General features: G+C 40.1%; 1 protein-coding gene and 1 long non-coding RNA gene across 6 annotated transcripts in view; one reads left to right on the forward strand and one right to left on the reverse strand.

Annotated features, from left to right (window-relative positions):
- Positions 1-4602, reverse strand: part of LOC139954823 (probable global transcription activator SNF2L2) — a 26804-nt gene extending 22202 nt beyond the window's left edge. For 2 of the 5 annotated variants that reach the window (XM_071954810.1, XM_071954785.1), the window contains exons 1-4: positions 4382-4540; positions 2154-3290; positions 1122-1407; positions 341-643 (exon numbers count right to left, since the gene is read on the reverse strand). In XM_071954810.1, coding sequence (XP_071810911.1) covers positions 341-643; positions 1122-1407; positions 2154-3242 — 1678 coding nt within the window. In that variant the 5' untranslated portion in view covers positions 3243-3290; positions 4382-4540. Of the gene's footprint in view, positions 1-340; positions 644-1121; positions 1408-2153; positions 3291-4381 lie in introns of all 5 variants that reach the window. The other 3 variants (XM_071954793.1, XM_071954807.1, XM_071954801.1) reach the window with 3 other exon arrangements.
- Positions 4603-8144: 3542 nt separating this feature from the next.
- Positions 8145-11572, forward strand: LOC139954861 (uncharacterized). The gene is made up of 2 exons (XR_011788215.1): positions 8145-8370; positions 10177-11572. It is a non-coding gene; the product is annotated as an uncharacterized lncRNA (long non-coding RNA).
- Positions 11573-15820: the final 4248 nt, after the last annotated feature.

Consider the following 15820-nt stretch of genomic DNA (forward strand, 5'->3'; position numbering starts at 1 on the left):
TAAATGAAGACTTACTTAATTTGGTTGTAACATTTAACTTTTGCAATTTAGTTACATTCATGAGGTAATCATTGTGGTGTAAGTGGGGGGGGGGGGGGGTAGGGTCATATCATCAGGGTAAAATGTATCTAGTATCACATAGCAAATGATATGCAAAATTGTCTAAAGTGCAAATATGTGTATAGACATTTTTGCACACAGGAACCGTAATAGTTTACCAGTCTTCAAAACTACTTCATTTTCAACACTCAATTGTTTCTTGATATTACACAATTTCTTTAAGGTTTTTTTTTTTTGTTTTTTTTTGGGGGGGGGGTGGTTCTCTCAGATTCAATCTTACCCATGGTTTTAGGGAATGGAGCACCACCTGGTCCCCACACTGGTCTCGACTGTATGGCCTGCCTCCAGTTATCTGGGAGAGGTTGATTCCTGGCCAGTAGTTTATACACCAGGATCTGAGCCTTCAACTGCTGTAGCTGCCCATGAGCAAATGGAGGCTGCTGCCTCTGACTGGGATTAGGCCCTGGGGAAGATGACGCACCAGGTGGTACTTGGTTCATCTGTGGTTGGGTACCACCTGAACTGGATGATGCTGATCCCCCTGTAGGTGGTGCATCCATCTGACCTCCAAATCCTGCTGCTGCTTGTGAAATTAAATTTAAAACAAAAGGATTGAAGTTTGATCAATACATGCTTTTTTTAATATTCACACTGTCTTGTGTGTGTTGATCATTATATACTGTGGGGTTCTATGGGAATAGTCTGTCTGAATGGACAGACAGACAGATAGATAGACAGAAATTTATGTCATCTGAAACAGCCCTGTAATGGCCACCTACCACTAAGTTACCGTTAGAATGTTATAACAGTGTCAGAAGAGGTTTGCTATGTTTCATTTGTCTTAATTTTCAACTATGTACTATCTTTCAACTGATTTTCACTGTTACATAGTATGCGCATCCACCATTACATTAGTTAGGATGGGACAAACGTATAAATATGTAAATAAAATATGTAAACAAACTGGAAACTGGACCAATTTCTACCAAATTGGCCGGGGTGTTATTACTTCGCTAATGGCATCAATCTCCTGTCGCACTGCCACAAATGGAATAGCTTACCTGGATGACTGCCCTGTGATGGTGGTCCTTGATTGGGTGAAGGTATAGGTCCAGATGAACCTGGAGCTACCCCTGCTGGGCCTGAACTATGGACTGGAGTAGAACTCATTCCAGGACCTTGGGGCTGTGTAGGAGGTCCTTGTTGTTGTTGTTGCTGTTGTTGTTGCTGTTGCTGCTGTTGTTGTTGCTGTTGTTGTTGATAGGGTTTGGCCCTGCTTGCCATGTACATGAGATGGCTGTAACGTGGATCATTTTGCAACCCTTTCTCCTGCATGCTCTCCAATGCCTGCAATAAGTCCATAAAAATGAATTTCAATGACAGCACACTGGTTGTGACAAATCAAGGGAAATACCTTAATCTTCATATTTTGTGTAGCAGTTTTGAAAGCTCCAAATTTTGTCCCTTTTATAACACTAAACTTATTGTAGGACTGTCTAAATAATTGCTACACATCTTTGAACTTCTTGATCAGTTTGCATATCATTTTGAGGATGTGATACTGGATAAGTTATTCCTTGCAACTAAAGTCTATTAGTAAAGACCAAATTGTACTATTATCCAATCCTTGCTACCACACTACCACTGTGTTTTGGTCAAGATTCTTACTCTTGTACATGCTACAGTACTGGAAAATACCAAGAATGACTTTATTAAATCCTGTCAGCAGTGTTAACAAACTGAATTATCTAATATTCCCAAAGAAAAAATGCCTCTCCAGGTAAATGTCTCCAGGTAAATGTATAAAAGTCAGAGTTATTTGACATAAATTTCAATCCATTATTGTCTAGAGATCCTGTTGGATCAAACCATTACGTGCTCTAAATTTTATAACAGCAGTCCATCAAACAACTCTGAAGGCAACAAAGTACCAACAAAAATAACCTAAAGGTTACTTCAAGCACAATTTAATTAGAATGTGGCAGACCATCATTTAAACATCTCTATTATTATTAGTCTATGAACATACCCTGAACTTCAACATTAAACGATCATGCTGCAAGATTAAATCAATTATTCCTTCATAAACTCACTCTTTGTAGCAAGCCATAGTTTTGTGCATCCTGTGGGTAACCTTGGCCTTGCTGAGGTTGAGGGCCGCCGTGACTGGACGGCATGGCACCAGGTCCGTGCATGTATGCTTGATTTGGCATTGGACCACCCGGCTGGTTCATTGCAGCTTGGTTCGGTTGCATGCTCCCTTGAGGGGTTGGCATTGGGCCTTGATTGTATTGGCTTGGGGGATAACCAGAATTTGGTTGTCCCTGATGGTAATTTCCTGCCTGAGGTCCCATGTTGCTTTGAGTTGGCATCATGCCATGGTGGCCACTCATCGGGGGTCCACTCGGCGGATTCATCATGGCCGACTGGTTATTAGGCAGCGGTCCACCTTGTCCCGGCATCGTCCCTGGTTGCATAGGAGTTTGATTGTGACCTGCAATCATATGTCCTCCTTGGTTCACTAAGTAGGCTTGGTTCGGAGGCATTGCACCTTGACTAGGGTGAGGCATGGCACTTCTATTTCCAGGGTGCATTATAGTTTGATTACCGCCCATCGGCGACTGAAACTGCTGCATGGGGTTACCGTGGTTAGGCATAGGCCCCTGGCTTATCGGAGTGTTATGGGACATTCCTGGACCTTGGTTTGGCATTTGGCCTTGATGCATCATCTGTCGATGAGGGCCGGCCATGTGACTAGCATTATGCATCACGCTACCATCAGCCATGGTCGCTTGGATTCCACCGGGCCCATGTGGCATCCCAGGACTAGCGGCTAATTGCATAGCAGCTGGACTCTGAGACATAGGCATGGGGCTCTGTGATGGCCCTGGGGCATGCATTGGACTGGGGCTAGGTCCTGGACCATGCATTGGACTCTGACTAGGTGAAGGGCCATGCATTCCACCTGGACTAGGGCCAGGTCCAACATGCATGGGGCTTGGACTCGGTACTGGTCTTAAAGGTGCTGGACTAGAACTGTGACCTCCAGTCATTGAAGCAGGGCTAGGTGCTGCCATAGGACTGTGCCCTTGTTGCATGGCATTGTTGGCCATTTGTTGATTTGTCATAGGGGTGTTGGGATCCATCATACCCCCCTGATTTGATGGTGGTCTTGAAGACATTGTTGGGCGAATGATTCTACAGTTATGTAGCACTCATTATTCCATAATCTGAAATGGAAAACCAAAAGAGTTCAACAAAATAGCTCCATTACAGTTAAGATATTTTGACAATGCAATCTGAAACTATAGATAGCTGCTAACTAGTGACAAACGCCACTTTCTTGTGATTGAAATGATGTGGTAAAATCAAACTTCCAGTCAAACTTTTCGTGAATGATTTTCTCGCAAAAATGATAAAATATGGAACCCAAATAACAAGTCGGTAAGAAAATTAAATCAATAAAGCAAACACTTTACCAATACCAAAAGGACATGCTATTTTTCTATGTGCACATTTGGTCTAACTAAGGTTTTGCACAAACTGCCGATGCAAGAGAAATTACAACCATGTCTTTAGGCTACTGATAATCTAGGCTGGACTTTCCTCTTCCAAAAAGATAAAATTTTCAGTTCCAAAATATAATGCTTGCTTGGAAAAAGGAAAACCTAATTTGATATCCTAGATATTTTCAATCCTAGACAATTTCAATATTGTGTGGCTTCTGTCTCGGCGTTTAGTATGCCTAGCCTACACTGGTTCCTAATCAACAAATGTTTGGTGTTGATAAAAAAAAATTATCTCTTTTGTCGTCTGTGTGCAATTCCAAACAATAAAGTTATGTTGAAATTCCAATGATCCACAAAGAGCTTCATAAATAGCATTGAGTCCCAACACTTGTGGGCGATCTATGTTTCGCTATATTCATCCCACTAGGCCTACTGCATGCCAAACAACTTAGACAATTAGAAACTTAGAGTTAGGCTAGGCCTAGACCAAGTGTTCTTCAACGCTTTCCAAACAACGCAATATGGAAAACATTTCAATAACAGTGTGAATATTTAATTAAGGCCGAAACGAATTTCTAAGGCTTTCTGACGTTAGAAAGTTTGAGATTTGGAACGGTAAAATAGCCAAAAGGCTAGGCTACATTCAGTTAACATTTACGTGTAACGCTCGCTTTGTTTTAGGCCAAAGGCAAGATGACTCTTTGTTTCCCACAATCGAGACTGAAATTGAAAATAAAAGCCTTCTTTTCTGACAAATAATATACGAAACGAATAATTGACCTTACTTAAGAAATTTATTCTAAAAAACCAACCTCTTAACACAAAGATCAACTATGGATCATCTCTGCTATAGAAAGACTCGCACAACTTGTTTTTGGTTTCTTTTTCCGTAAAAGCGGTGGTGTACTAACGTTCCTTACCGTATATTCACAACGTACTATAGACCAGCCGTACATAAACTGTGTTTCACGACATGTCTGTATATTGGCACACTCACTGCGTGTGCATTATATATGCAGTGGCCATATATGCAGTACACGTTTTACACAATGCCCCCTGTTCAAGATGTGAAGACATGCAAGGCAAGTTGTACACGTGAATCTAACGTCGGTTTGAGCTTTTACGTGCTTCTCCATTGCAACGCGGTTAACTTCATTCAAAATGACCGGCCAGTCATTTGCGAAATTCTTTAGCAGATGAGATGATTCTCGTAGGTCTGATTCAGTTGAAGTCAGTGGCGGCGGAACCGGGGGGTCTTGGGGGGGGCTCAGCCCCCCCAATGAAAAAGTTGAGGGGGCAAATGCATGATAAGCCCCCCCAATATGTACCGGTAAGCGCAACACAACTTCGTCTTAGGACAATGACTTGCCTCATTTCAGCCAGTTCTCCAACATCCCCTTACTCAGTGGCGGAACGTCCATACAGTCAGGGGGGCAGATGCCCCCCCCCCCTGACGGACTCAAATGGACTGCTGGCGCCCTTTTCAGCTTTTCACTACTTTTTACTTATTCGCGATTATTGACTATTTTATTGCGCTCTCATCTACCTATTGACATTTGTCATATTCTGTTGGTGTAATTTTCCGACAAAATGGCGACGACACCTATTTATTCTCCGTTTATCTGCAAATTAGCAAGGCCCGGAAAGGGTCATTTCCTGCAATCTATAGAGTATCTTTACTCAAAAATTTTCTGTACGCTCCGCGCCAACCTAGAGTGGCGCTCCGCTTAGATAGTGTCGAAAGCGCCCTACAGACCATTCTTGCCCCCCCCCCCTGACCAATACCCCTAGCTCCGCAACTGCCCTTACTACACTCAAAACGTCTTTGCGAGTACACTACGAGTAATAGCTACTCTCTTTAAACACCATCGAATATACAAATTACAATGTTTTTACAGACTTTCTCGTTCAATCTAAGAAATTGCAGGCTTGAGACCCATATTTTAGGGCTAGGTATTCGCAGCATAAAACACTCGGGAAGTGCCGTTTCCGGCCATCTGGGGGTTTGAAAAAACCCAAAATTTTCTTATACGCTCCGCGCCAACCGATGGTGGCGCTCCGCTTAGATAGTCTCCACAAATTAGCCCCCCCAATAATTTTTCCGTTCCGCCGCGCCTGGTTGAAGTAGATGGCAGATAAGTTTAAGAGGTTATTGAAGTCAATCAGCTTTTACAGTATGTGTTAATTTATATAATGCATACTTCAGTAGCGTGCGCAAGGCACTGGGGGAGGGAATGTGACAATACGAATAAGGTTTAGTCAGACGGCGGATGATTACTTTCAAAACACAAAAATATGATTAGCACCTGCAACCATGCGTTATAAACATAATTTAAAGTCAAATTTGCCTCAGAAGTGCACCATTTGGCTGAACTTCGCACTCCTCTATCGGGAAAGTGTCCCCCCCCCCCACCATCCACAGAAATTTTCGGGGAACGAACTTGGGACGGGAAAACATCAGTGATATGCCGGCTACCGTTGTTTTCATAGCACGGTACGTGTGATCGGCATCTCAGAAGGTTTTCCCTATATATGAACAACTTAACTTTGACTCAATAATTGACCGTAATTCTAGTAAAAGTTCCGTGCCGTCATGTAGCATTGGAGTATATATCATCTATAAGAAAACTTACACCTTCTCAAATCTGGGTCGTTGACATAGGCTATAGGCCTACAAGAGACTGCGTAACCCTGGCCACCGTACGTGTAATATTACCGTATGTGTTTATATTTGATATCGTTAATATATAAAGAGCTGTATCCACTGCGAGTATGGGAACACAGCCTCCTCCCCTATACTCCGGCGCACTTTAAAGTCCAATGGCTTTCATTTTATATCACACGCTCACAAAATCGTTTACATAAGTGTAATTAAAATGATCGGAAATGATTTTGCATCCAAGCCCCCTCAACGGAAACGAAATTTTCTCAAAGGGAAGGATCCCCTTCCCTAGTCCCCATGCAGAGACCCCAAAACGGAAGTCAGCAAAATTGTGTGCACCCCCCCCCCCCCGCCCACCCATCTACACACATGCACACACCGAAAATTCGAACTGATAACAGAGGGTAGAGTCGTTATCATTGTTGCAATGAAAAGTCCAGTATCAATTGATTAGACGTTATTTAGACTTAAATTCCAGGATTCTTAAAGTGGGGACAAAACATAATTGGCCTTGCCGTCTCACCGACGGTGACTACGGAAGGATTGTATGCAGGCAGACCAAGATTAAGCTCTGCGAAGGCTTGAAAGTAAAAATTACTCGGCACTGTCTAAACGAAGTGTTACCATGGGTTGGTGCGTACCGCGCGCACGGATTTTTTTACTAGAATATAGCTCCTATAGATTGCCGGAAATGACAGAGTTCCCATGCCATGCAAAGTTGCAGATAAAGATATAGGCCTAGCCTGTATGGATAATTAAAAATTATAAATAGAAATATATGGTTACTCTGTATCACTGGAACCATCCAATAAATTATGTAAGTTATTGGAATGCAGGAGTAATATATACGATCCACTTTTTATAGTTAAAAGAAGCAAGGAAAAAAGTATACCGTATAATCCAGTTTACACACTCTGTGGAATTTTTCGTAGGCCCAATTTGTTCAGTCGTAGGCACAGTGCCTACTGTCTAAAGTGTAATCCGGGTCTGTTGCCAGGGCGGCAGTCAAACTCCGGCCCCTGCTGCCAGTGCGAGGTAAGTTCAAGTCGACGTCCAAAGCAAGCCGAGACCGAATCAAATCCGAATCCCGAACACCTGGAGTCCAGTACGAGCCCATGCAATAGGCCTATATGAAATATATTCACTCTATCTGGATTCCATGCACCCTACCTGAATATTCTACCCCTCTCCCCCAACCGGTCATACGTCCCACCCACACCTAGCTATCAACACCATAACAGTTTTTGTTAACTCGTTCTATTCTAAACAAATGTGTTGTAGAGGCTACAGTTACCCAGAGTAGGGTGGACTTTTTCATGTTTTACGAACCTTATGTTGACAGTCCTTTTGAAACCAAATCAATCTAAATCGGGATCCGCCGACTTCCATCTATGCTAACTAAAACCTTTTTTTATTTTTTTTTTATTTGACTAGGCTACCTTGACATGTAAATAAAGTACCCACAATAAAAGCAGAAGCCAGTGTTTATGTTTTTGATCCGGTCTGTTCACACAATGCTGTTAGTGTTGACCTTGTATCCTACTGTCTAGTCTGTATACGATATTACGATCGAAGTCGTTAGTACGGACAGTGCTGTACAGTCTAGAACACTACTTTTATCCGAGTACTATGAAATTTACAAAAGCCTTATGCACATTACTGCTCCCATTAGTACGGGCATTAAAAGCAAATGTTATAACGGACTTTTTGATCAAGATAATTCAGAATGTCTAGACATATATGTATATTCAAACATTTATGATAATTGGAATAATATACGCATAGCGTATACCACAATAGGCATTCATCTTCGTTCAACATGTATACGTAGGCCTACGTGTATGGCAAGCCATATGGGACAAACAGCGCATAATATATCCTCGTATTAATACGAATATATACGCGTATCTACGAAGACCTAGAGAGGACATGGTAAAAAAAAATATTTATTACGTACGTACGTAATATTTATTACGTACGTACGTGATAATTTTACGTTCTATACCGAAGATAGTAAGAAGTGGCAGTACGCGGTACGTATATACTGTAACACATTTGTCTACATGCAAGAAGTCAGAAGTCAAGCTTATGCAGCCTATAGACTAGTTAACTCAAAAATGCCGGAGACAGACAATTACGGTACGTTCGTTCGACTAACAGTAACACCACAGGTATGCCTGTACTTAAGCCGCCACAATTTTGTGCTGGAACTCATTCCCGGATGCGAAATTATTTTTCCCACTTCGACGCGGCCACATGGGCGTGGCTTATGAATACGTCAGAGGCCGGCAAGTTTGTGACTTCGACTTCGAGCTCTTACGTATATAGCTCTTTAATTATATACTCAGCTAATATACTCAGGCCCAATATACTCAGGCCTAAGACATGACTTCATGAGATCCATGATGATGTGCGACTGCTTCTCCCAGTCAATCGGGTCTTCTTGGAGCTCTTGAGGTAAATTCCATCACAAAATCAAACTGTGTTTGTTTATTAGATGTGTTATGAACCTCCCGTGTCAGGAAAAGTTTGGAAAAGAACCTCCCGTGACAGCAGGGTCTGGAAAAGTTATAAATGAACCTCCCGTGGTATTGATTATTACACTTCATATTACACCAGGTAGGCCCACTGACCTTTCAATGCTAAAAAGCTACAAAGATACATGTATTGTATTGTGCCCCATATTGTTTTATCCATCATTCTAAATTATTTGTTCATTTATAAATGAACCCCCTTTTAAACTGCAGTAAGGAGCCTACGTGCTTTCATCATTAGTTTACGTACGCTACTGGGTATTGTTACGGACTTGAAATATTCTACCCATTTTATTAAACAGTTGTCACTTGCGTCTGTATTAACTATAACCAGGGAGCTGTTACTGTTAGAGTAGCAGCTCCCTGCTATAACTATGACTAAATAGCAATGTCCCTCTGTACTATACTATTTATTATACTGGTACGTGTACTAGAATCCCTGACATGTAACTTAATTGAGAACTTTCAGCACACAAACAAACACCCGAGAGATATCACTGCATAGTCTGTGACGTGGACCAATAAGCCGTAACAACGACCGATAGTCCACGCCCATTATGCTAATATGGCCGCGTCGAAGTGGGAAAAATAATTTCGCTTCCCGGATCATTAGTCCTAGGCTCAATTAATGCATAAATAGGTCTGGCGTATGTTAGACCTAGGCCTCACGTTAAGCTTGTGTTCATTGAATCTCACGTGGATAGGTCATGGGCTAGGCCAGTGATAAGGCCTGTGTAGTGTCTATTGCCGCTGTCAATCCAAGATGATGTTACGGCAACTCCCTGGTAGATCACTTAAACTCCCCAGCCTATGCACATATAGCCAGGGTAATACTAATAGATGGGCGAAGGTATTTGTTAGAACAACTCCCTGATTGAACTCACATTTTATAGGCTAGGTGAGGGTAGGACAGGACTACCCTACACTACAGATAATTGTTTGAGGTTTATTTTTAGCCTTGAAATTGATTTTAAAAGTATAAACGTGGAATTGTATGTTGATAATCATATTGCGTAGCCCTCCTGCATCAACAGCTAGCCCATTTATTATAATAACTACCACGTCAAATTCAATTCAATTAAGGTTAGTTGCTAATCTCAAATCACTACATTGTATCAGCTAGTATTAGTATAAGGTTAGCCTACTTTACACACAAACCTAACCTAACAGGTTACTAAATGTCAAAGGAGCCTAGGGTTAAAAACCACATAAAATGCCCTGTGGAAAACAATCCCAAACAGAAATAAGACTGACCAACTCAGAGAATTATTCCAAGATTAAATTAGGGTAAGGGTTAGGTTTTCAAAAAGCATGGCACAAACTATTAGACTGAAGAAAGCGATTTATCTTCTTTTCATTCTAGTTCGTTAACACACCATTTAATACTTTAATTGTTTCATTCCTTTCCTAGATTGGTACAAACTGGAAGAGGTGAAAATGAGAAATTGAGAGAGGCTACCAAGTAACACAGCTTTGCAATAGTAGAAGGATGTCTGTAGCTTGGATGATGCACATCAAGAATGTGATTGTCGCTGTTTTTATGAGAAACAATTTGATGTTTTGCATTTCAATTCATCTCTCTGTCCACAATTGATCATACCTGTTGGGACAACTTCAATGAAACTTGCATAGAGGTGGCCTGTGATGAAAAGACTTGTGGAAGTGCTCAGGAATTTTATGTCAAAGGTCATTTAGGGGTCGGTTTAGTTAATTGTTTGGAAACGCTTCTTCCTGAGTCCACGGACGGACATGTGGATGTATGCAAAACGTGATCATAATTATAGTCATTTGGGCTCGGAGTATCAGAAATTTCATGTTCAAGGACACTTTGGTTTATACTTTAACTACTTAACTGTTAGCTCAAAATCTTTTCAAATTAATCTTCCTTGTGATTATAATAAGCTTAACTTACCACTTTCTATTGGAGTTAAAATAATTTGCACAAGTATGTGAGGTCCAAGGATGAGCTTATTACTAAAACATTTATGGTATCGTTGGAAGCCTAATTATTGTCTTGCAGATGTTCGGTTTGTCTGTGCAAAGTGGTAAAATATAATTGTAATTAAATTAAAAATATGAATTAATTACCAATAAGTAAATAATTAAATTAAACAAATCAATTTGGTATTAGGTCATCCCTATCATTAACAATGTGAACAAAGATCTTCTAAGACCTTCCTATCTAGTTTAATGGTAGTCAGTATATGCCCCAAATTATAGCACGCTATAATGGCTAGAAGTTTTCAAAAAGTACCTTCCAATTGTTCTCAGACATTTTTAAGGACACACAAGATGACTGAATGGGAAAATGTCCTCAAAGGTTGTAATAAAAACAGTAGAATTCTGACCAAAGGTGACCACATTTGAATATCTAGCATATTTGGGACTAATACAGCATACCTTTAAAGAAAAGAAGCTACTGACACAGGGCTGAATTTTGTCGTAACAAAGGTTATTGGGAGAGAGGCTTTGATCAAGTATTTCAAGAGACAGGTATAGGGTCCATTTCTTGTTCTGTACTGAAAACTGTTTAAGTGATTTCCAAGTTGAATCCTTGTGCAAAAGTGCTGATCAAGGTCTTGGTATCCCTGTTACATTTCACAGTTGATGTCGAGCAATCAGAGCTTCAGCATGTGACGATGGTTATGCTGTAAATATGTCCTCAAAATTTTGATTTCAGTATTGCATTTCTTATATTAATTCATTGTATTAATATTTGAGGAATTAATTAAACTAAATTGCAAAAGTTCACTTAGTACTCAAAATTCAAAAGTAATGGAGATGCAAATAAAGTTAGCTCTCAGTAACATTGATGATGTTGTTTTATAATTTATGTTCTGCTTTTTCTCAATTTGAATGCATTGCAACTTAAATGGAGAATAAGGTGGCATATTAACAAGGAAAGGGGTGATTTAACCAGGAATGAGGTGGAAAATCAGTTTAATATTAACCAGGATAATGGTGACATCAACCAGGAAATGTTGTTTAATTTAACCAGAAAGGGGTGGAACATTCTGTGATATTAACCAGGATAGTATTAGCATCAACCAGGAAATGTTGGTTAATATCACAAGGAATGAGGTGAATACCCATTGATATTAACCAGGACAGTGTCAAAATTTCACTACGAAATTTAACCATGCTTTCCTGGTTATATCTACCAGGATTTTGTTAAAATCTCATTAACCAGGCAACTTGGTGAAAACAACCAGGATATATAGGGTAGCATATAAACTGGTGAAATTTCACCAGGTTGTTTTTGGAGTGTAGGCCTATACGTAGGCCTTCATTCGTTATAATTATCAAATACGTACGTGATAATCACTACATAAGTACGTAGTAATTATTACGTACGTACGTAATAAGACTACGTACGTACGTAGTAATTATCACGTACGTACGTGATATTATTACGTACGTACGTAGTATTATCACGTACGTACGTGATAATTATTACGTACGTACGTAGTATTATTACGTACGTACGTAATAATTTTTTTTTTAACCATGTCCTCTCTAGGTCTTCGTACGTATCAAATCAGACAACTGGCATGTCTTATATTCTTCACAATCGAGTTGCGAGAGTTATCACATAATTGTATCCTCGCCAGTGCAAATAAATGAGAGATTGCAAAGTTCGTCTCTTGACGTATACCCAGGCCAAACGTACAGTACTTGATCTATAGCTAACAGCGGAACAGTCTGGCTCGTCCAACAGACAATGAACAGTATTTGAGAGAGTTCTCGCATTTATTGCCGATATATGTATACAGAACTTGCGGAAATGTGTTTTCGTGTATATTCGAATTAATCCGTGCAGATACTGGATTTAATCCCCATATATATATATATTCGAATTAATACGTGTATATATTCGAATTTATCCTCTTATGTATTCGAATTAAAACGTGTATATTTTCGAATTAATACGCGGATATATTTAAGCCTTATGATTGGTTAATAATATATACGGGCATATATTCAAATTAATATGCGGATATATCATGCGGTGTTAATTGTCCCAGATGGCTTGCCAATTACGTGGAAATGTACACAAATGGGGAGCATACATATGTTATACTGTAATTGTATGCATATATGGTGATGCAGTACGGTAACATACTTATTACTTATGCTTTTGGATGACTTTTTATGAAAAATATCTACCACCGTGAACAGTATTTGTTATCCAGTACATTATATACATATCCTTTACATTACGCAATCACGGGTTGCTATGGGCTGTATAGTAGGCTCACACAGCTACCGGAAAACCCTTCAGCATCCAACCAGTATTAATTCTGCTGGACATAATATTTCATATGGATCTAAAATCAACAGAACGCCTAGTAGCAATTATTCGAGGAAGGAACCTTGATGGGTGAGTTTTATTAATATTCCTTTACTCTTCTCGGCCTTCTTTCTTTCAGTTGGTATTTTCTCAACGTCTTATCTTATACTTAAGTCCTTTGGTTTTGTTGATTATTTTTGTAATTATATTAAGCGGTTCGGGATTTTCAGTATCGATGGAAGGCGTGATTAAAAATGAATTTGTACTGCTTAAAGCATAAACCGAGAAGGCAATAGGCCTATGTTAACTCATTAAGAATGATTTTTACTCCAAGACCCATGATTGTTTATGTATATATTGCTTACAGTAGAAATAAACTCATTTCATCCTGGAAGAAACAAGATACATATGATCCACATTAGTTTTGTGAAAGTTCGATGTCCCGAATATTTTATCATGTGGGTCTTAACCCCTGTCCCTTCCTCGACCGTTTTGTGAGATGATCTGATATATGGCTACACTTAATTTAGACCCATGTGTATACAGTGATGTTTTAATAATTTGTTATTGACTTATCTGGATGGTTATGAAACTTATAGCTATGACCCATGTTATTTTGAGAAGTCATGTCTCATTTCTTCGTTATTGTCCACGCTTGTTTAATTGGAACACCGAAATAGTCTTAGAAACGGCACAAATTTATGTCGGCAAACAAATTCCATGTTTACACAAAAAAGTAAAACCTTCCCACTGTCGCCAACGACTAAATTTTGGTTTGTTTTTAACAATGAATCTAATACAATACCCAACCAGCAAACATTGGGAAATAAAAGGGTGCAACGAATTGCATTTTTTTTAGGCTCTTTCTCGCGCTCGCTATGTAGACGTATCGTATATGTCCAAAGTTTCCTACAAATTGTACATAACATGTCATCCACGCATAGTGTATACCCAATGTCGTCTGTACTGCTATATACGCCCGCATCTAAAGACTGAACGGATGGTACCCTGTAGCTTGTGTGTTTTAACAATGACGTTGATAATATCCCAAATCAATCAGTAATCTTGATATTGCTACATGTTGGCTAAGCTGGTGCTGAGTATGCTAATATACTGATATATGCAGTAGATGTATAAAGTGTTGTACTATATGCCAGGCGCGGCGGAACGGGAAAATTATTGGGGGGGCTAATGTGTGGAGACTATCTAAGCGGAGCGCCACCATCGGTTGGCGCGGAGCGTACAAGAAAATTTTGGGTTTTTCAAACCCCCAGGTGGCCGGAAACGGCACTTCCCGAGTGTTTTATGCTGCGAATACCTAGCCCTAAAATATGGGTCTCAAGCCTGCAATTTCTCAGATTGCGCGTAAAAATCTGTAAAAACATTGTAATTTGTATATTCGATGGTGTTTTAAGAGAGTAGCTATTATACTCGTATAGTGTACTCGCAAAGACGTTTGTGAGTGTAGTAAATTACTACTTGCAATTAAATGCAATAATTAAATAAATGTCATAAGAAAAAACAGAAAGCATTTCTTAATGTCAACAAATGGGTAATTCCCAAACCATGTGCAGTTGCCAACAAATTTCTATGAACCAAGCACTGTCACGAATGCAAGGGCGCCGTTTTGTTTTGAAAATTGGTGGGGACGTGACTATCTAAGCGGAGCGCGACCATGGGTTCGCGCGGAGAGTACCCGAATTTTTTTGACAGATGTACCCCCCAGATTGCCGGAAATTGCATTTCCCAGACACAATTATGATATAAAATGGGTCATTCATTCATTCACGGTTTTAAATGTTTCATGAAAAATAGTAATTAAAAAAATACAAGAATAAGAGTTACTGATGATAAATTTATCAAATACAAACATCATAATGAGCCGATATAAAACAAGAAATTAGTCCATCTTCACCTTCCTTCACCGCCCTTTGGGCAGTTGGGCGTGGGGTCCCATTAATATGTGCTGGGAGCTACACGCAAGTTGACGCAACAACAACAACAACAATGGAATACACAAACAAGACTGAACAGGGAGTCATGCATGCCCTCCTGATTCGACCGCTGGGTTCTGCATTAGCTCCCAGACAAACAGATAACAACAAATAAACAAAGCAGATGAAATAGAATATTGTGCTGGAGAAAGGGGAACAGGGTCAACTAGAAGTATGATGAGCAGCATCAGTCGTTGCAGTACATCAATGAAACAAGCAACTCGTAAGGCTGCCAATTAACGTATCAGACTTGTTTCCATCTTTTGCATTCGCTCATTCATTAGTTTGGTTGCTTATTTTGATAACGCCTAATGGGTACTTGAGATCTTTACGACTAACGCGGTATAGCAGGATATCATGGATAGTCGGACTTCCAAAATTCACTCAAAAGATGGTGGGGACATGGTATACCATGTCCCCACCTCTGAAATTTTTGGTAGGGACGCGTCCCCGTGTCCCTGCGGGAAACGGCGCCCCTGCACGAATGCATGTACACTATACAGTACAGGTGAAATGCTAATATTGTGTTTTTGTTCGTTTAATAATCCTTCAGGGGATGTTGGAGAACTGGCTGAAATGAGGCAAGTCATTGGCCTAAGACGAAATTGTGTTGCGCTTACCGGTACTCACACTCACTGCTTCCACTTTTCACGGGGCGTGAAGACGCGGTTTGGGTGACAATGTGGTCTATAGCCAGGGGACGGGCCGAGGGTTCCCCTAGTATTTACTAAAATTATTACACCTATATAGTATACGTGTGCATCGGACAG

The sequence above is a fragment of the Apostichopus japonicus genome, chromosome 2 (genome assembly GCF_037975245.1).
Source record: "Apostichopus japonicus isolate 1M-3 chromosome 2, ASM3797524v1, whole genome shotgun sequence".
Lineage (NCBI taxonomy): Eukaryota > Metazoa > Echinodermata > Holothuroidea > Aspidochirotida > Stichopodidae > Apostichopus > Apostichopus japonicus.